General features: G+C 39.2%; 2 protein-coding genes across 4 annotated transcripts in view; one reads left to right on the forward strand and one right to left on the reverse strand.

Annotated features, from left to right (window-relative positions):
* The window catches only part of LOC143279498 (uncharacterized), a 24,964-nt gene extending 16,695 nt beyond the window's left edge, over nt 1-8,269 (forward strand). For both annotated transcript variants that reach the window (XM_076583547.1, XM_076583548.1), the window contains exons 2-3: nt 3,987-4,252; nt 5,660-8,269. In XM_076583547.1, the coding sequence (XP_076439662.1) occupies nt 3,987-4,252; nt 5,660-6,403 (1,010 nt within the window). In that variant the 3' untranslated portion in view covers nt 6,404-8,269. The remainder of the gene's footprint in view (nt 1-3,986; nt 4,253-5,659) is intronic.
* Nucleotides 8,270-8,495: 226 nt separating this feature from the next.
* Nucleotides 8,496-21,769, reverse strand: part of LOC143274982 (phosphatidylinositol 4-kinase type 2-alpha-like) — a 34,465-nt gene continuing 21,191 nt past the window's right edge. For both annotated transcript variants that reach the window (XM_076579015.1, XM_076579025.1), the window contains exons 5-9: nt 21,593-21,681; nt 21,050-21,143; nt 20,319-20,452; nt 19,698-19,757; nt 8,496-18,662 (exon numbers count right to left, since the gene is read on the reverse strand). In XM_076579015.1, the coding sequence (XP_076435130.1) occupies nt 18,492-18,662; nt 19,698-19,757; nt 20,319-20,452; nt 21,050-21,143; nt 21,593-21,681 (548 nt within the window). In that variant the 3' untranslated portion in view covers nt 8,496-18,491. The remainder of the gene's footprint in view (nt 18,663-19,697; nt 19,758-20,318; nt 20,453-21,049; nt 21,144-21,592; nt 21,682-21,769) is intronic.

Genomic DNA, 21,769 nt, shown 5'->3' on the forward strand with positions numbered 1-21,769 from the left:
ATTGTGTAGAAACCTGGCACATCTCTCATACATAACAAGCGGATGAGAGAGAGAGATTCGCCATACTATTTCATGTATTGCATCCAAAAGCACATCCGGTGTCCACATCACAACACGGTTTAAAAACGCGTCGTGTCGTGCAGAGTTAAGCTTATATTTATTATTCACTGTCGGCTTTCTGGAGATGACGGCCGTTGAGGGAGAAGGAATCTATGAATGGAAAGAAAGGAGAGAGAGAGAGTAAGGGAAAAAATAAAGAAAATGATGTTGCTCCACAGGTGTGTTCAGGTGTGTGGTCGCTTAGCCAGTCAAGAGCTGAATGAAACTCACTCACTCCCCCCAACCCCCTCCCCCTCCCCCCATCCCCTCTCTCTCTTTTCTCTCTGCGATGCCTCGAGTGTCTGTGTGTATGCATGTGTTTGTGAGTATGTGTATGTGCGCGCACATTTGTGTGTGTGTGTGTGTGTGCAGGCTATTGATGTGCCGGCCATTCAACACACTCGTGACTCGTGTACACAGAAAGTCTTTTGGTTGCAAGTGAAGTGCGAAACTTCTTTCACATCTCGGTAGACATATTATATTATACAAAGAAGGTAGATTATAAGCTGAGAGAGAGAGAGAGTGTGTGTGTGTGTGTGTTAGCCTGTGAGAAGTATGTCAGCAACAATCCTAGTATCATACGCATGGATATATTAAGTCCCACATTGATCTGTGGCAAAGATCAACATTTGCTGCAGTTAAAGGGGTTAAGGGATAAGTGCTTATAGTGAACATTTTGGGTCAGACAATGTCAACTGCTAAATTATTAGCATAACAGCATTTTAAATAATGATGATAAGAAAAGAGCGTTTCACTACAATGTATGTGCTTAAGAAAATATATATTAAAAAAAAATGTATATGTATATAATATTTACGCACATATATATGTGTGTGCGGAGATATGGTTTGTATATATATATATATATATATGTGTGTGTGTGTGTGTGTACGTGCGTAAGCATGCATAGGGGAACTCGTGTGCATTTCCATTCATGCATGTGTGCACGCGCTCACACGACACATGTGCGCATGCACATACACACACAAAGACCTGTCCATCTTATGTGCGCACACACACACGCGCGCGCGCACACACACACACACACACACACACACACACACACACACGCACGCATGTATTCTTACCCGCAGCTGTGCTTCTTCGGTAATTTGATACTCATCCCCACAGATTTAGACATCAATGCATCCAGAAATATAATTATCATTATTGATCCAAGCTTACTCTGTGTGTGATTGTACACGCGTTCTGTAAGCCAAACACAGCCCCAGACATGAAAGCTGTATAGATATGAATCAAGTCAAACAGGACGGAGGGTTTACTTTTTCCTGTCATAAAATCACTGATGCGTTTCAATATTCATAGGTGGATAGAAAAAAAAAGGGGGGGGGGGGGGAGCAATAATAATGACCTTCGTCTTTCATATTCGTTTTGTCGGCTTCCCCCCCCCCCCCCCCCCCCCCGGCCTCTTCCCCCGCTAGCAGAAATAGTACGAGAGGAAGAGGGTGCGGTCTGGGGAGGGGTGAGAAAGGAGGAGTGAGGTGGAGGGAGAAGGGGGTGTGGCTGCCTGTCTGGTAGACTTTGGCCGTGGTTGTGAATAGCTATTTACAAACTTGAAAAGATGGGGGGTGGGGGTGGAAATTAACATATTTCAAAGCTGTCATTGTACACTCCCACCCCACCCCTACTTTCACTCTTCCCTGTCCGCTTTTGCACTTTTGTGTATCATATGTTCATGTAGTTTTGGAGAGATATGTCACCTAACTTTGCATTATACGCATTCGTATATGTGTATGCGTGTGAGAGAGACATTTTTTTTGTACTATTTGTGTGAGATTCATGCAGTCCCTGTCATTGTCTTGGTTTACATGTAACGTTTTTTCTCGCATGTCATTATGTGCTGTTTCATATGTATGTCCTTATGTGCCATTGGATGTGTAGATCTACTGTTTAATGGGGGCGCTCAGAGCCCAGGATATAGGGACTTTGCTCCATATAAAAGGGCTATGGAGTATTGTTATTATTATCAGTATTCCACTTAAGCTGTCGGTGCTTTTCACAGTTCCTGCTGTCACGGCCAACTACTTCAACGGGTTTGGGAAGAAAGGAAAGGAAAGGGAAAACAACAACAAAAACAACAACAGCAACGCAGTTTGAACTATTTTATAGTTGGTCGTCAAGTCTTGGATCTCTTTCTCGTCAGTCTTGTCCTGTCCACCTGCACCACGTGATCGTAATGTTTCTTCGGGTGGTTGTTTTGTCAGCGGATGAACGTGGTTGGTTATTACATGCGTTGTTTAGTCGGTGGATTAAAACAAAAACAAAACAAAACAAAAACACCCCAAAACGTCGCTTCAGTACTGTCGTTATAATAATCAGTATCATCATCATCATCGTTATGATCGGTATTGGTATCGTCATCATTATCAGGGGATTCTTGTCAGTTGAGAGGTTGAGTGCCGCTTGGAAGTCATTTGGGATATGAAGTTCGTGATCAGACATTGAGATGATTTTCGTGATAACACGTCGTTTTGTAATCTCATAACAACTTATTCACAGCACAGAACGAACAGATTTGACTCCATTCGCCTCTCCCACTGTGTTGGTATCTGCATCAGTTTATGGCCTGTCAACAAAGGCAAGCTGTGACATTAATTTTGTGTTGGTTTACAGTGGTTGGCTTATAGGCCGAGTCAGTTATAAACGCTTCAAGGTGGACTTCCTGTTTGGCTCAACTGGTAGAACCGGGGGTTAATTAAGAGAGAGACAGAGAGAGAAGGATCATGTATATATGATTTCTTTCGTTGAAAAGAATGCAGAAGAAGACAAACGAATCCCGTAGAGTTGCAGTTATTTGAGTGAAGTTCTAATTTTTCTTTTTGGCGCATTTAGTGTACCATAAGGGTAGAGACCGTTCGCCCCCAGGCACAGCATGAAGCAGAGGTGGCTGAAAGGACCATTGTGGAAGCTCAGCGTTGACAGCACTATCTACACACTAAAGTTTGTGAGTTTTCCCGAAGTACAGTGCTCCTGGGGCGTCCATGCTGTGAGGTTTGAAAGTACCTCCATGGAGAACAGTGAATACTGACTGACTGACTGACACGCCCCCAACCTCTCCGGACACGCCCGCCCCATTCACCCCCCTCCCTCTGTCTCTCTTATTATGTCATTATTGATTAACCTTGGCATGCTCCCTCTGACTGTCGTGTAAGTTGTATGTGGTGTATTGTCATATTGACGCGAGGGTACTCGCGCGCCGCTTGCACACGGACACACACCACACACCACACACACACACACACACACACACACACAGATGAACACGCGTAAGGAGGGACAGGGGGGTAGAGGAAGATGTGGGACTGTACGTGTTTTTTCCAAGTTGCTGCTGGCTCAGCATATTTAAAAAAAGAAATAACGTTTTGTTGTTTGTTATTGCCATGATCTCATCTTCTCGTAGCATTAAACAGTCTTGATGTATCATTCGGGTCCACGTCGACTGAAAGTTGAGGCATGCTAAGCTGACCAAAGATTTCATGCAGACTGTTCTGGCATTTTAGGTCGTTTCAAATTTCAAGAAACTGTGCAAAACATGCACACAGACAGATTTTTTTTTTTTTTTTTTTTTTTAAATAAGGTCGAACCACAACTGACTGCATGTTTGGTTCACTTCGCATCTGGTTTGTAATTGTATGAACAAAATCCAAACAGCAACTTCAAGGGATTTCTGTGTTGGTGGATTTGTTAAAATGGAAATCACTTCAAGTGTCTTCCTTGATGAGAATTCCTATACTCAGCATAATTCATGCAGCCAATTAATATTCCATTATTTGACAAACTTGGTTCGTTTTTCTGTAACTTCGCCATAATGTTACGGATACGTAATAGTTGTTGTCGTGAAAGGCTTCGTTTTTTTAATTTTTCAGAAACGCGACGACATGGAGGGGGCAGCAGACACAACTCAGAGACCGACACACGCAGCAAATCAGAGAGCAGCACGCCCGCCAGGCCAAGCTCAGTCCTCAGCTCCCGACTGACCAATAGCACGCCCCGCCCGCGTTTACGCCCCGCCGCTGTGCGCTCTCTCTCCGTGCCATTGGGCAGATCCATGTCCATGCGCGTGTCCAAGAAAGAGAAGCGCTGGAGCATGAGGTTGGAAGATCCAAAGAGCCCGGTGTCTACCACTTATCAGGTGAGCTGTTTACAGCTGTGAGAGTAAAAATGAATGTTCGTCGATAGATCTGTACGTATGTCTGTCAAGGCGTGTGTAGAATGACATAGATCTGCTGTTATAAGGTCATATTTTTTACGAAACTCTAGACTCAATGCAGGTTTATTGTCTGTAGACTTGTACAGAAATTAACGGCATTATGCAAGCATAAAAACATTAGGGTGCGAGGAAACGTGTATGAATTTTCAGAACTGGCTCGCTTGGTAGGCTATTATCATGAATTCCGTTGAGAGGTCTGCATGGTTTCGATAAAGAACCCTTCCGGCTGTACTGGCGTTTGAACACGTGTTCCTGTTTGCACGCTCATGACGGGGGTGGGGGGTAGGACTGCCAAATATATTTATGTGGAAAAGTGGTTTTTGTTTGTTACCATCGCACAAAAGGCATGTAAAAGTGGAAAGTTAAAATGAGCGGAAACGCATATGATCATACCAAATATATATATATATATATATATAACAAAATTATCTATATAAAGAGAGAGAGATAGATATATTACACACACACACACACACCCTCACCCCCTACCCCTCACCCCTTTGCCTCTCCCACCTTTCCCCTCCACCTCACACGCACGTGCACAGCACACGGCTGTACTGGGCAGCAAGAGGAGACAACCAGAGAATAATGAAAGATGTCTGGTAACAAGCTTCCCCTTCATTGTTTATGACGCGCTCACATGTGGAATTGAGAAAGGGTGCTGGCCTCACAATACGCACAAAATGTCTTCACCTGCAAAGATAGAAGAAAATCTTTATGAGGCCAGGTGCTTCGTATCTCCCGAGGGCTTCGCTTTGATTCAGGTTCATATCCAAATTGGCAGCACGTGTGGGTTTTTTGTTTGTTTGTTTGTTTTTATTGAATACTTGCTTTGTTTCCTCTGTTTGTTCTGTGTAGCACATTCAAGGTAACGCCAGTCTTAAATAAGAGCTGACACATGTTCGTACGTTTCTACTTCTGTTGGCTGAAGTACTTGCCAAGTGAAAGGTGTGACAAACGAAAGACAGGCTACTTAATTTTGAGGACATTTTATTTTTAGGTATTGTGTACGATTGATTCATGTTTGTGCTTACTAATGTACGAGTCACGCGAAGCAGGAAGGTGGTGCGCGTTAGCATGTATTACTGGCAAGTTACTGAATACTTTTTTTTGTAATTGTAATTAATTATCAGCTTAAACTTTCCTGGGTTTTGTGGTCGTGTTATTATTATTATTGGCAAACGGTTTGGCCAAAATTGCTGAATATGATGTGTGAAAGAGAGACAGAGATGAAGATGATAATGATGACGATTCTGTCAAGTGTTAGGACGGTATAGTCATCAGTTATGACCATTTTCCAATGTTAACGATACCTTTCGACTTTTGCAGGACGACTTCCAGTCCCCAGAGGCCCTGTCCTTGCAAAGCCTGAACCTTGAGACGACGACAGAACATGGGAGCAACCTTGATGTGAACGCTCCTACAACCTACAGGGAAAGCTTCAGGTGGTTTGCCAACAGGTCTGGAGGCAAGCACCAAACGAGGAGTAACCCAGATGAGAGAGACACTCCTAGGAGTAGAGACACCAAAACAGCCACAGTTTATGATGGGAACTCTAGCACTGTGGTCCGTTCCAGAGGTCCCATCTCGCCGAATGGAGCTGCCTCAAAAAATGGCCATGCATCAGAGCAAAGCGACAACATTCGGGAAGATCCCGCCACCAGTCGGTCGGTGATCCAGTCGCCGACTTCAGCTCGTTCGTTGTCATATTTCCGAAGAAACGCTTCTTCGGATGTTGTTCAAAATAAGAATAGTGGGCAGACAACGTTGACGGCAGACATAAAACCGTCTAAACCGACCAAGCCAGCCAGTGAGAAAAATATGTCGATCACAAAGCCAGCCAATGGAGGCACACCGTCAAAACCAGCCAATGCAAACACACCGTTAGTGAACGGGTTGCCAAGTCCAGCAACTCCTCAGGCCCAGAAACTGACCAATGGTGTCAGAGGACCCAGTGGTTCTGCTTCTGACTCGGAACATCGAACCCCTCGCAGAATCCGAGCGTACCAGCTTCAGTCATCGAACGGTGGGAGCCCTTTCGTTTATGGTTCAGATTCCGGGGCGTGGGTGTGATGCTGGAATGGCCTGGGTTAAACGTCAAGATCTCGATTCAAATGAACTTCCTTATAAAAAAAAAAATTAAAAAAAGATTCTGTTGAAAAGCTCGTTGTTTGTTCAGTTAAACACGATAAGCGTGTGGTTTTATCACTCACTGTGAGGCGTTTGTTTTGTTGTTGTTTTGTGTGATACAGTTGCGTTTTTATTCAGACGGTTGTCACTGCAGAGATCTCTGTTGTGTGTGCCACGAACACACGGATCAGGCCATACGGTTGTTGCTCTCTCTCTCTCTCTCTCTCTCTCTCGTATTTTGTTATTGTTTCCTCAGTTCTTGATGTGCTAGTTCTTTCATGCGACTTCTTTCGGTCACATTTTTGTTTCCGTGTTTGCATTTGTCGTTCCCTTGTTTTTCTAGTGTCACCAAAATATGTTTGTGTTTTATTGGGGTTTTTTGTTTTGTTTGTTTTTTTGGGGGGGTTAATTTTTAGGTTGTTTCTAAATTTCAGTGGAATAGTTCTTCATGTACAAACAAAAATGATTGTATGGAGGTGTGTTTAGACCCTATGTTATGCGGGAATAGGGCTTATGTGAAAGCAGACTGCACATTGCAGTAATGTCACCTGCATTATATGATTTTACATTCCTGTTTCCTCTCTTCCAAATGCTTTCCTCATTACCCCATTTATCCGTGCCTCATGGGAAGGAGGAAATGCTGCCTGGACCAGATACATTCACCAAGACAATGTTTATCCCCCTCCCTGAGCGGCTTTTTTTTATGTTTGTGAGAGACATGTTTTACTAGGATTCTCTTCCACAGATGATCAGAGCCTCTTTTTTTTTCTTCTTCTTCTTTTTTTCCCTTGAAACAGATTGGTTTTCTTCACGGGTTTCTTTGTTGATGGTAGTGTTTTTAATGAGGCTGCTGTATTATGAGCTTACAAAGATTTTAACAATAGCTGTATTTACTCATTATATGTAGGATAATGCACTGGGATTGTATATATGTCTGTATGTGTGGGTGTTAGCGTGTGCATAAAATCTATGCATGCAGTTGAGAAAAATGTTGGGGTTTTTTTTTAGCCATCTGGCACATGAAGTATTTTAAATCTCATTAATATAATATCATGTATTGGTATATTTGAAATATGTACACAGCAGTTTTTCAACCTGTTTACCATGTTAAGTGTGAAGTGTCTGAACTGAGCACATGACTTTTCCCTTGAGCAATTCTGTGAGCGTGTTTTTGTTTTGAGTTTGCTGGAATTTGGTGGATTTGTTGTTAATGTTGTGCTTGGCCTAGGTGACTTATCTTTTTCTATGGACATGATTCTCTACAGCCCCCTTTTTGTGGAAAGTGTAATTTAAGATAAATAGGTTGTGAAATTGTAACAATGCCAACAGTTGTCTCAAGAGATGTTCCGCATTGTGGGAAGACCTCAGCAACTAAAGTCAATGAGGTATCAATGGAGGTGTTAGAAATACTCCATCACTCCATGTGAATGATGGTGTTGTCTTTCTACATGTGTTGTTTTAACTTTGATAGTTTTACCAACACTTATGTTAATGTCATTGTTGCCTTTTTTGCAGTTAACCTCCCAGCCTAGGTAAATTTATACTGAATGGCTATGCATTTGGATTTTAAGCGCAATGCTGCTTTTGTAGAACTGTGATATAAGTGCGAGTGTTGTGTATGCTAGTGTGTGCTTGTTTCTGTTTGAAATTGATCTGAATGTCCAGAAGACAATGCAAGGAAAACTGTGCATGATCATGAGCGTGAAGGATTTGATTTGTATCCATGTGCATACAAAGTTCTTAAGGTCAGATATTTATGAAGACCATTGTCTATATCTTAGTCACATAAAAAGGGTGAAAACAGTTCAACTCATTGCATGACAGTCAGAAAGTGTCTTTTGAGAGAAAGTATATGCACATGAGGGGAGAAAAGAATGCTGAAACATTGTGGAAACACATCCCCCACATGAAAAACAGCCTTGATTTTCCAGAGAGAAATCTTTTGTGAAATGAAGTCTATCTTACATGGACCAAATAAAACTGAAGTACCATGCATGCGCACGCACACAAATACACTTTCACACAATTGTGTAATTTAGTTAGTTTGTATTTTATTTATTCCAATATTGAACCAGGAGACAAGAAAAACATCAGACCAGCCATACCCCAGTCAAAGCACAGCCACTCTATGGGTACAGTGTGCCTTCTTTCACACACATCAGCACACCATGGATCCAGCAATACCTGCTCTATTTACAGTCTCTCCTTAATAATCATCAGCTGATTAGGTCAATTTATCTAACACCTGAAAGATGCATCTCCTCTCCATTCTCTTTGCACTGCCACTTCACATCATTGTGAAACACCAAAAGGAAAAGAGAGGGAAAACACCACCACCACAAAACCCCTCCTGACCTACAAATATAGTTATGCTCATTTAAGCCAGCTGTAAATAAGATGTTTCTTAAAGGTCTAATCCACATAGGTTACTGACAAATACTCATACATTATGACAGTTTTCATGTTTCCAAGTTATGGTCCCCCAAATGTTGCAGCAACTGATTCTCACCAGCTATAAACTTCATCCCAATCTTGAACAGAAGTGAAAAGGTATATTCCTGAAAACAGATAATGACAGCCAGGTTTTTATTTTTATTTTTTATTATTTTTTTACTTCTTAAATTGTCGACATGACAAAGGTCACCTATCTTTTTTTTTTTTTTTTTTTTTTTTTCAGAATGAAAATACGACATCTCCCAAATGAGCGACACCCCATTGATTAAAAGCTCAGAAGCAAGCTGTATATCAACCTTCCTTGGTTAATGTTCAACAAGACACATATCAAAAAGGTCTTTACTGTAGTGGAAGCACATAATCTTGACAAAGTCTCAGAGCAGAACTTGAGAATCTGGCCACAGATACTCAAGAGAGAAAATCAGAGCAGGCATGGAGATCATGCAAAAGAAGTATGTCAAAAATGGGAGAGACTGGAATGACACAACCTGACCAGCATCCACTCCACAAGGCAGCACTTACATACACGTCAGAGGACACTCACTCTGCTTACAATGATGGCTTCAAGAAGGAGTCAAAAGCTTGTGAAGACAGGGGAAAAGAAATACGCCCATGACTCTGGCAAAGTCTGGAATGGCAACGAGATCAGTAACTAATGCACATGCTTTAAACATTGCCATTTTTTCCCTGACCTATCCAAAATGAACTAACCACTTTCCCGAAAATCGGCAGATTATTCTTGTACATTTGTGAAATCCATGCAGACACTTGTTTACACTCATAATGCTGTCTTCCAAGTTGCTCCCATAAATAACTCAGGATGAGCCAGTTAAAAAGAGATGAAAAACAACAACAAAAAAAGGCAAACCACAAAAAGTGCAGTATGTCACTCCCTCATAAAAAAAATTTTTAAAAATTCCCCAAAAAATCTCTAACTGAAAATCATTACAACTGAGTAACATTCACAAACTTTCTTCCTTTTTCCTTAAACTGTCCTACAAACACTGCATTCATTGTGGTGAAAGTGGACCATTTCGAGGGAAAAACTAAAACAAAAAAAAACATGATGGCTAAAACATGTACAACACTGTGTCAAAACTGACACAAGCTAAAGCAGACCAGCTGTTCCGAAGAAAGAAGACCCAACACATGAAGAAAAGACCTAACAGACGACATCCTTGACAGCTGCACTCAAAGGACAGCATTGCTTGTTTCCATGACATTTTCCATCACACAACCCAAACCACATCAAAATGCACCTGTCAACTTGCCATTTTTGCTTTCTATGGAACAGTTAAGTAAATCACGTCAAATGTATCAGACTCCCTCACTCACTGTCAAGCAAATGATAAATTCTGCAACAGTCTTAGCACTTGTATTATCTCCAAGGTCACTTGCAGGCCAGTCATAACAGAAAAAGACAAGTTGAAAAAATTCAAACAAAAGGAAAGAAGGAAAAGTTTGGCAGATTGTGGGGGGTAAATCACTTCAAGCTTTTGCGATGTCCAATTTTTCTACATAACCATTTCCAAAACTCTTAATAAACAGACCAAAGTGAATACCATCATAACCAAGCATTTCAGTGACTGATCATAACCAAGCATTTCAGTGACTGAAAGAACTTGTCATATCAATGGAAACAGTTTCTGGAATGCTGTTTTGCTTTAGATCCTGATCATGAAAAGGCAAACACACACTCAAATGATTACAATGATAGTTTACATCAATATTTTTTTGATGATAGGGGCTAGCTGAGCATAAGCTGAGCCAATTCAAAAAAATATCCAGAAGTGTCCGATTCATGTATTCATACTAAGGGTAACCATTATCAAACAGTGCAAGTCAAAATTCTGAAAAATTCCTCACTCCCAAAGCACCTTGTTGCATCAATCCCCTATCATGGTACTTCCATGCTTGGGTCATTTTCACTGATTGAAATAATGAAAGTCTTTCCCCAGCTTTTGCCCTACTTCCAGAGCAACCCTCTTTACTGTCCAAAAGCTGTTGTAGAGTCCCTTATTTCTTTGCTTCCAAAATGTCTGAAAAATACACTTTCATCAATTCAAAGTGCTTTTCCACACAGGCAATATAACAGGACAAACAAAAAACCAAACAAATTCCATGAACAGACAACAGAAAAGCTCCAAGTAGATGAAAAAATAGATGATACAACCATCCTGCGTTCCAATTCTTTTAACACTAACAAAATGAACACATGTAACATTTGTAGAAAATATGCCATGACCACATCACAGATCTTACGAACATTAACAGCATTATACCAATGCTAAAATACCCCATAAACCAAATCCAGCTGACAACAACTCATTCTAGAACAAAGGTGAGAAAATGACATCCAGCAACACTGACTGATGGCAGCTCACACCACCAGGGTGCAAACGATTTTCGAAACACCTGTTTACATAGAACACATCAATCCCAGGATCAACAATACAAATGACACCCGTAATAATAAAAAAGCACTGGACCACAGAAAGTTTCTGGATACATGAACAAGATGCCGTTAACAAACTAACAATACAATGACAATGTCTATATACAAAATCAGAAATTCTGTTTTCCCCATGCTGACTAAACATTATCTGTACCACACAGAGATTTCACTGAACACAAGTTCACAGAAATATCTAACGACATGAAGCGGTTTTGTTTCTCTAAACTAGGAAGTATATTTCTATTTATATATCAGATGAGAACACAAGTGATTATATTACACTGGATACCATGTTACGATGCCGCATACTCCTGTGAGTTGAAGAAATAAAGAATGGGACAAGGAGGAGAGGTGAACTTGAGATCAGTTTAAACCCTCATCAATTTATTATGAGCTTCCAACAAAAAATAACCAAATCATACTTTTCAGCAGAAAAATATTTTTAAATGATTTAAACCTTGAGACATAAAGTACCATGATTTTCAACAGCATTATCATGCATGCTACTTGTTAACCATTCATTCATTCATTCTCCACATCTCTCCCAATGCAAGTAGTTATTTCAATGTTGTGAATGCGTACCAAAAGTCAAGGAGGATGTAGAACTAAATCTTAAAAAGAGATCATATTAAACCTAAATAAACCCACTCCCATCTGCAATAACACCATTTATTTCATCAATAGAATAGCCCAAGGTACAAAATTCAAAAGACTTACAATGTGCAGAAAAGATAACAGTTGTTGACTAGTATTCGAAATACAACATCATGGCTGTAAGACATCTGACTTGACTATTTCATACATCCTAATATATCTTTTTTTCTCAACTGTAATGATTGTGTTCATTCCTCAGCAGTATAAATTACACACGCACCATTACAAAGCACACAGTCTTTAAAAAAATGTTTCTAGGTTTACTACAACTATGTCGCACACATGTTGCATGCACTCACACATTCCAGCAGTTTGACAATCTCAATCCCAAAACTTAGAAGTTTTTTTGTTTTATTTTTTTGTTGTTTTTTTTAATTGCAAACTCTTTTTCACACCAGCAGTTATGAAGTCAGAAGAAGCATGAAAATGAGAATAAGAAGACACACCTATTGAGAGGGAACCTTATATATAAAAAATTCAATCCTAAATCTTATATTAAAAAATAAGAAAGAAAATAGTAGCCAACCTTCATTTTGTTCTTCTCTGCAATCAATTCACTTTGAGCACTGCATGAACTGGTTCTTTCACCACTGCATACAAAAAGAGTGGTATGATCAAAACACTCATCGTTGGATCAGTTTAAGTACAAGAAGATGTTGGTGGTAGGTTTTTGTGTCTGTGTTGTTGTTGGGTTTGTTTGGGTTTGGTTTTTTTTTTTGGGGGGGGGAGTCTTTTTTCTTTCAAACTAAATTATAATCATGGATTTCAACAACGCTTAATTCAAATGCAAATGTAAAAAAAAATACTGAGCATCAAAAGTTGACCTTGTAACTTGAGAGTAAAAACTGGTCACTTCCAGAAGACTGGAACAAAGGAATATTATTTGTAAAATAATATTCACACACTGTTCACACAATAACTCATAGGCATACAATGCAACTTTCAATGTTACTTTTTTTTTTCTCCGCAATCTGTTAACTCAGTGCTTTGAGATTTGTATCAGATTCTGCAATGAATGTACTGATACAACACAAAATACAATCTGAATGATTAAACCCTCTGATATCAATAAAGATCAGTGAGAAGTAACTAACTGAGAAGTATTGGTATTGAAAAAAATCATATCGCTCAATGCCCAGTTGACCACAAAGGAAATGGGACTGCAAGCAATGAATTTTCGAGGATGTGTATCCAGAGACTTGTTTTTCTTTTTACCTTGTGTCTAAATCCCCTGAGGTTAAGCAGAAAGTTCTGTTCGTCTGTAGATTTGTGTTCCTTTGGCCTGACACCCCCCTGCATTATAAAGACTACGCTGCCAGACTTTGCTAACACACAGCTTTGGGTGTGTTGAGAAAGGCTGTGTTGATCTGTGCATCAATACAGACCACAAAAAGTCAAGGACCACTTCATAAAAGCAGGTTTGTTTTTTTAATGTGTAAGAAAAAAAAAATTTTAATATAAAAATGTTAATCAAGAGATGATCTAATTCATCAGGCTGCATAATCATGGTCTACGACTGCCCTCTCAATGAAAACACAAACGGCTGTTTCAGGCACACATGCAACTTGAACAGCTTGAAAATGTGTTTGAAAAATCAATCTTTCTGCCTAATATTTTCAGTTTTCCAGTTTAAAAAAAAAAAAAAAAAAGAAAAAAGAAAAAAGAAGAATGAACGTCTGCTTACGAGTGGTGCTCCTTACATTTTCAACCATTTGCCGGTGAACTCCACATCAGTTTATCATGCCCCAAACAAGTTCCCAAGTGGTCCTTGACTTTCTGTGAATCCTGTGTATACACAACAAGAATAATGAAAATGGATTCTTGAACCAACACTGAGATCCCCATTTCCTTGTTTCACAGTGTAACTGACCACACTTTAAAGTTCACAAACAGGTGTGATATCTGGAATTTTTTCTTTTTTTTTTTGGTCACTGTTATGCAGGTGAGGTCACGGCTGAGTGGTTTTCCTGCCACTTATATTGCTCTCCATGTGACAACACAGCACAAACTTCAGCCTGTGAATATTCCTACTCCTTACCTTGTGCTGTCACTAACTCTTCAAGTTTTCTACTGGCTTCTGGCTCTACAGCTGATGTATACCGTTTAATCATGTGTGTGTCTGTGCATGGGTGTTAGTGTGTGTTGGAGTGCAACAGTTGTAGTATTGATAGTATGCTACTTTGTGAGTTTTATGCATTGTGTTTTTTATAATATTAATGATTTTGTTTTATGTTTCTCCTATTTTTTATATGCTTTCTTGTTTCACTTTAGGTACTGGATTGTAAAGTGCTTAGATCTTGCTTATGCTTGTATTATAGCGCTATATAAAAAGAAAATATTATTATTATTATTATTATTATTATTATATTATAACCATTGTAAGAGAAGAGAAGTTTAATCTCTTAAATCATAAACGTCTGTCCGTTTTTCTTCACATAGTATCCATTGTTCTGAGGCAAGGTTTGGTGATTAGGAATGAAATCAGAAGAATGAGCAAAAAGAGAGGTAAACTTGCAACAATAAAACTGCTGTTACACAAATCCATATAACTGAGTGAAAGGACGGTGAAACCAGAGTGAACTAAATGTGGACACATCAAATTATGGCAGGCACACATTTTCTGAACATGCAACAAAAATATTTTGCTGTCTGCCACAAGCTGAAGGCAAGAGGAGAAAGACAAGGAAAATGTTTTGAAAAAGGAGAGCGAAAATAATAACTCAACAGCTGCCAATAAGGTTTGGGGCCATAAATCCACTCCTTTGTAGGTAAAAGTGAAGGGTCTTCTGTCCTCCATATGTCACTTCATACCATCTTCAACTTGAAAACCTGATTTTTCCAGGAACCAATTTAATGCCACAGAGCATATCCAGCAAACAAATCACAGAGACCACCCACAAATATGAACAAACTCATCCCACTGTCATACAAAAATAAAGAGTTTTTTGTTTTTTGTTTTTTTGGTAGGAACGGAATGACTTGGGAAATTTACCACCACAAAGAGTTGACTGACAATGATGCAACAACAATAATATAGCTCTGACTCCACATCACATTCAACAATTTGACAAATAACATAGAATGCAACAGCTGTTATCATGAGCAGTTTTGAAAGTTTCCAGTAACATCATTAACACATACACAGTGACATCACCGCCTAGCAATGCATAATGAACATTTCAGTGTACACGCTCATGTTTTCAAACACGTCAAACACCTTCAAACAACCAGAAACCTTTTAACAACAGAGAAGGACTGCCTTGAGCACCTTCCCCCTTTGTTTTGAGCATCTTGTTCTTTATTTCTATGGTGTTTATGACCCGACTGACCACAGAAACCATCCCAGGGCTTTTACAAAACAAAAATCAATAAAAACAAAGAAACTGACAGTGGCAACAACATAACAACAACAAATTAAACCATTCTCTTCCCTGGAAATAGTAAAACAGAGATTTGAACACAGAAATAAATACTTAGTAACAGTTAAGCTCAGGAAATGTCCCTGGCACTACACCATTCTGTGCTTTTTTTTTTAACTGACAATAAAAAGAAGCAAACATACAACACTACCTTATTCAAAATCATACACAAAAGAGGGTAGAGATGACCTTAAAGGAACCTCACTTCCTGGATGAAGAAAAGGTGTGCAGAGAAAAACTACGCTATAAGTATAAAGCCCAGGCAGAAACATAAAAATGTGAGATTTTCTTTTCAATAAATATGATCATCTGGGAGAGAAGAAAATAAATAGATAACGATGGAAAGGTCAAGAGACAGGACAGAGAAACATAAAAACAAAAAAACAAGATTTTTTGGTTTGTTTTTTGCTGCTCCATCATCCACACTGTTTGAATGACATCACTCCCACACTGGAGTCCCCCTCATACACAACCACACCTGGGTTCACCTAACCCAGTCTCAGTCTCATTACCGGCACTCCACAGGGAACTGTCAATATTAGGTTGAAGCCAAACAACAGAGAAAAAGGAGGTTATATGCACAGATTTTTCAGAAGGCTGAGATACTGTTGATAGCCCCACAATCCTAACAGAGGTTGTGAAACATCTGGTACATATTCTGCATTACTTTATACTTATTCATGCTGTTTACTGTCTAAGCCAGATTAAATGTTTCACATTCACTGCCATCAGAGCGGTAGGGATGATTGGATGAGATACCATGAATAAGATGTAGGTACTGTCTGACACTCAAATCTAGTCAAACAAGTACAGTTATTCAGATATAGTGTATGCATGAATAAGTCCTCAGTCTATACAGCATCCATGTGTATCTGAAACTGCACCCTTTCACAGCCAAGAAACACAAATCATATTCTTCAATCACTATGATGTCCTGCTACTGTACCAGGCATCCAATTTAGTTTAAAAATAACAAAACTTCTGTCATAAAGATGGTATCTGTCAGAAGTGCATCTTTAAATTCTGAGGCCAATGTAATCAGAAACAAGGACACAAACTGAAACTGATAACCACGCTGGGCAGAACTTTTGGACTATACAAAAGTTATGCAAGAACATTTTAAACATGAGACATGTACTGGAAAGATAATACTATATCTGGAGTGACACAGGTAGCCAGCACGATAAAAGAATAGAAAAGAAAAAGAACATCAGAAAAAAATATAACCCCAAAAAGCAGGACAAAGAAACCAGTTTTGGTAGTTCCAAGAATGCTACAATTTTACTCTTCCCAGTGCTCCATTGCTAGCTTAAACTTCCAGGCTAGTTACTTCCACAGGTTACAATAAATATACCCTTTTTGTTTATGTTTTTAAAACAAAAATCATCCGTTTTCTTAACTCCCCCTTATTAACGTGTCTAACTATCAACATCTAGTCTGGAAGAATATGTTACAGCACTAGCCAGTCCAACTACAGCCAAATCTATTTCTAAGTGTCCTGATTATTTTTGCTACTGTGGACTTTTTATACTAAACACCTCCAAGATTTTCCCAGCAACAGACAGATGTCATTGCAATCAACATCTGAAACAGCATACATACATACCTCCAACAAATTCACCCAATAAGCTCAACCTTACAATCACACATGAAGGAAATTTAATACTTTTTAACAGTCATAAGTATTCCAAAATAAAGGCCACACCAATGTTCTCCATTTACGACTCTTGATTGGCAAATGCATTGTACTGGAATGTCTGGCACTTACAATACAGCGCAGATCCAATGAACATGACATCAGTTTTCACAACACCACAACTTCAAAGACTAGAAAGTACACACGCATGCAGATACACACATACACTTTCAGACAAGGAGTTGCCAATTCTTTCCTCCCCAATACACTTAAATTCACATCTTATAATCTTAAAGCAGCAGCGTCAAATATTACTCAAACAAATGCATTCTGCATTTTCACATGGACTAAAACAATCAAGACTAAACCAGTATCTGTGTTTCTTTTCCCATTATTTTCTCTCTTAAAATTTGTCCAAGACAAAAAAAAAAAAAAAAAAAAGCAACAACGCGTGTTGTCGCACATCAACAGAGACGATAAGATCCACACCCTCCATAATTTTGTTGACACAAGTTTCAATGCCAGACATTTATTAACAGGTGTAATGTCCACTGGAGTCAGAGCAAGAACAGAGTATAGGATCTGTCTTCTTTCATGCTTTAACAAAACCACTTTCAGACTTCAGACTGCTTTAAAAAAAAAAAAATTTTAAAAAAGGAGAAAAAAATCAATTACTGTATGCATATGGTTCCTCATATCTGACAAAAGGATAATTGTGTGTGTGTGAGCGTGAATGTGTGAGTGTGAATGTGTGTGTGTGAGTGTGAGTGTGAATGTGTGTGTGTGTGTGTGTGTGTGTGTGTGTGTGTGTGTGTGTTTGTGTGTGTAATATACTGGCAACATCCTCAAGCCTTGTGTCCAGACCTACAATGTAAATCTTAACCACATGCCAACAAAACAACAAACAAAATGAAAATCATTAGTGCCGACTGGAAATATTAAGAAATGTTAAAGTAGATAACAAATTATATAAAAAAAACTTTGCCAAATAAATTCATCATAAATTACGAGTCCATGAAGGAGGGAAAAAGACAAAAGACGGAGATCAGGAACCCTACGACTGACAAAGTTCACCTTCCTGTTCCGTATCATCAAACATCACCACACTCCACCCAAAAAACTACCCACACATCTTGACCAATACAAGCTCTCAGAAGTACAGTCATCTCACCCCACCTAATCAACAAAACACCCCTCAACACACCCACCCACACCCACACAATTCTGACTGAAAACAACTGGTGGAAGCAAGAGGAGCTGGTGACAGAAATCACAGTCTTCAGCGCAACCCCTCCTCAGACTGGAACACACAGGATGCCTGCCACACAGGAGACAGACAGAGAGGGGTGGGTGGTCAGCACCAGGAGAAGAGGGTGCCATGCAGGAGACAGACACAGGGAGAGAGGTGGTTGGTCAGCACCAGGAGAAGAAGGGGGCCCTGTGAGCAAAGCTCTGGGTGAACACGTCACTGTCGGCCCGCGTGCGGCCAAACTTCATCTTGCTGCGCTCCACCGTCACCACCGGCATCTGCACCAGCTGCACCGGGGATTTCCCGTCCTTCAACGCCTGGGTCAGGTTCAGGATCTGCAGGGGACACACAGTTACCTGTTACCTGTGTTACCTGTCCCTGGACTTCTGCTGATGTTGTCCGGGGACCAGTCTTCAGAATGGACACATAGACACTGGCAAAATTCTTACACTTTTTCACATGTCTTGTAATCATTGTTGATTTTTTTTCATTATCCTTTGTTCAGGTTTTCTCTGCTTTTCCTCCTTTTTGTGTTATGAAATTGAAATGCTCTTGCAAGTCAACTGCCATTGGAATGCACTGCGATTACCCACTGTGTCAATGGTGTTAATCTTCTACATTGACTTTGTGTGAAAAGCGCAAAATGGAGCTGTTGATGATAATAGTGATGTTTCAAAGAGAAAAATAAAAACTTCATAGCAGGGTAAAAAAAAAAAATTTGAGAAAAAATACTGAAACTGTCTTATTCCTTTCTTATTCCTTTTTTTTTTTTTTTTTTTTTTCCTTTTCGTCTTTTTTTCTTTCTTTTTTTTCTCCACAACTGTTTTGTTGTGTGAAAGGATTTTTAGTTGAATATGAAATGCGTCTATACTGAGAGGTATGCACACCCTTACTCAGCTGGGTTCTTTGGACACGTGTGAATTTTTTAAAAAGTCCACAAATGCGTGTCAGCAAATACAGACACATACACATTAAAACCATACATAGAAAATCCTGGAAAACACTTCTGCTGAAGTATGCCTTCCAAACAGAAATAAAAAAAAGGACCAGAACTATTCAAATCATCGAAATAAAAACCAAGCCAAGAATTATATATCTGGGTGCATACAACCATGTTTAGCAAGCTGAGTGTTATCTGAGTTTAAAAAAATAAAAAAATAATATATATATATATATTTTATATATATATATATATAAAAGGAAAAATTCATTGGGTGAAAGACTTTTGTTTTTAATCATGAAAAAAAAGAATCAAATAAAGGTCACCAAATTAAAATAATGTTTTCCATAATGAAAGCACCTCACATGGAATTACCCCATGCACACACAGTATCTAACTAAAGTGCAGTGATAAGACAGGGAGTACTGACCTGCCCTCTCATGACAGACATCTGCTTTTCAAACGTCCTGTAGTCAAACCCTTTGTCATGCTGCACACATAACCAACCTCCATTACTACACTCAGTAAAAAAAAAAATGTACATTCAGTATAAAAGAAAAAATTGAAACTACCAACAATGCAAATTTATTAACAACAATTAACATGCACAGGTACTCTTGGTGTCTTCATCGAACTTTAGTCAGAGAAATCTTGGTTACCTAAGTTTACCGCAATGTGGCTTCAGATTTCATAGGAGTTATTATCACTGACTGTGGTGTGAGAAATTCTTGGTTTTGTTTGTTTGGTCAATTTGAAAGAAGCTTTTTCTTTTATCATGGAACATTTGGAAAATGAACTTATCTGTAAGTGAACCATCGACACACATTTGTTGTCATTGGCACACACCTTCAGCAGACTTCTTGAGAGAGAACTCATCTCTTTCTTTAATATTTAGAAAAATGAAATACAGACTTAAAATGAGAGAGTTGTATACAAAGAATGTAGAAAAAATCATTCTGCTCAATCATACCATACAGCAATACAAGTTGCAATCTAAAAGAAAATCTAATCGGATACACAAGTCCGCAGTAGATAAACTAAAGAAAACTACCTTGAACAAATCATGCAGATCATCACAGAGATCCTGTACAAAGTTCATATCACTCAGCAGTGGCAGAACCTGTTCCCTTATCTCCACAGAAAATGGAACTTTGGCTTGTGGCAACCAGGCCCAATGGTAGGGATCTGAAACACATAAACATGGGAGGGAGATGTGGGGGGTGAATGGATGAAAGTACAAGATATGAAACAAGACTGACTGGAACAGAAGTTATAAAACAAGACTAAATAGCATATGTGGATATGCAACAAGAATGGCACAATGCCTGGCAGTGCCCAGGCTATATAGTGGGGTTTTAAAACAAATGAAAAGCATCTAAAATATGTATAAAGTTCTACAGGATGATATGGATAATTGATTATTTCCATTACTGAAATGACAGGAAGTTATAGATAATTCATTGCTTCCATTATTCAAATTGCACTGGCCTTTTTTTCCTCCTGTTTCCTACGTTGATTTTATACAAAATTCCAATGCAACCTGTCTCAGTTCCCCAACATGCACACACACACACGCAAACACACACACACTAACTCACTCACATACATAAACACACACACATACACACACACAAACACTCCACAAGGTGCAATCAATGTAAGGCCATCTAAGTCGTTTCAAAGGCTGCCAATTCTGACTGAATATACTCTGGATTCCACATTCCTGTGTGGTCAGCTGGGCCTTAAGCAACAAATTAACAAACAAATACCCAGTACACTCACAAGCTCTCCATTCATCAGGGTGTTTGTATGGAAAAGCCAGTCCATTGTCAATGGCAGCAACAGCAATTTCTGGATTATTCACAATGCTCCACTCCTGTGCAAGGAAAAAACAGAATCACATCTCTAAATCTTGAGTCAAAGTATCTTTTAACTTTTTCACGGAGCAATCCACATAAATCATAGGAGTTTCAATCCAAAAAAAAAAATCAAAAATGAATTTATAAACTCCCTGTATTGTCTGCTTATAGACTCTTCACTTATCTACTAAATTCATTAATTCTAAGACAATAACTACTTCCAAGGACAGCTTTCCTCAATAGGAGTTATATTTGACAATAACTCAGCATTCAAATGTTCATATCTTCAATGACAGCATAAATCCTGTGGCATGTAGCAATGTACAATACCAATACTGAACTGATCATCCCCACCAGTGCTGACATTTTCACACTCAATGTTTGTTTTTAGTTGTTTTCCATGCATAACACTGGATTTATGACATTTCCATTCAACGTTAAAAAGGGACAGGTTACAGGTACTCACCTCTTCTTGCACAGAGTCACCAGCAGGAGTATTGTGGACAGAGGCCGAGGCTGGGTCATACTTTATCAACCAGTTGTCATTGCCCCTGTCTGGAGGGGAGAAAGATGGATGGATGGTTTATTTATCTAAAGTCAGTGCCCCTCATGAATGGGGAACACAAGAATACAACAATACAGT

Source organism: Babylonia areolata, chromosome 2, assembly GCF_041734735.1.
Source record: "Babylonia areolata isolate BAREFJ2019XMU chromosome 2, ASM4173473v1, whole genome shotgun sequence".
Classification (NCBI taxonomy): Eukaryota; Metazoa; Mollusca; class Gastropoda; order Neogastropoda; family Buccinidae; genus Babylonia; species Babylonia areolata.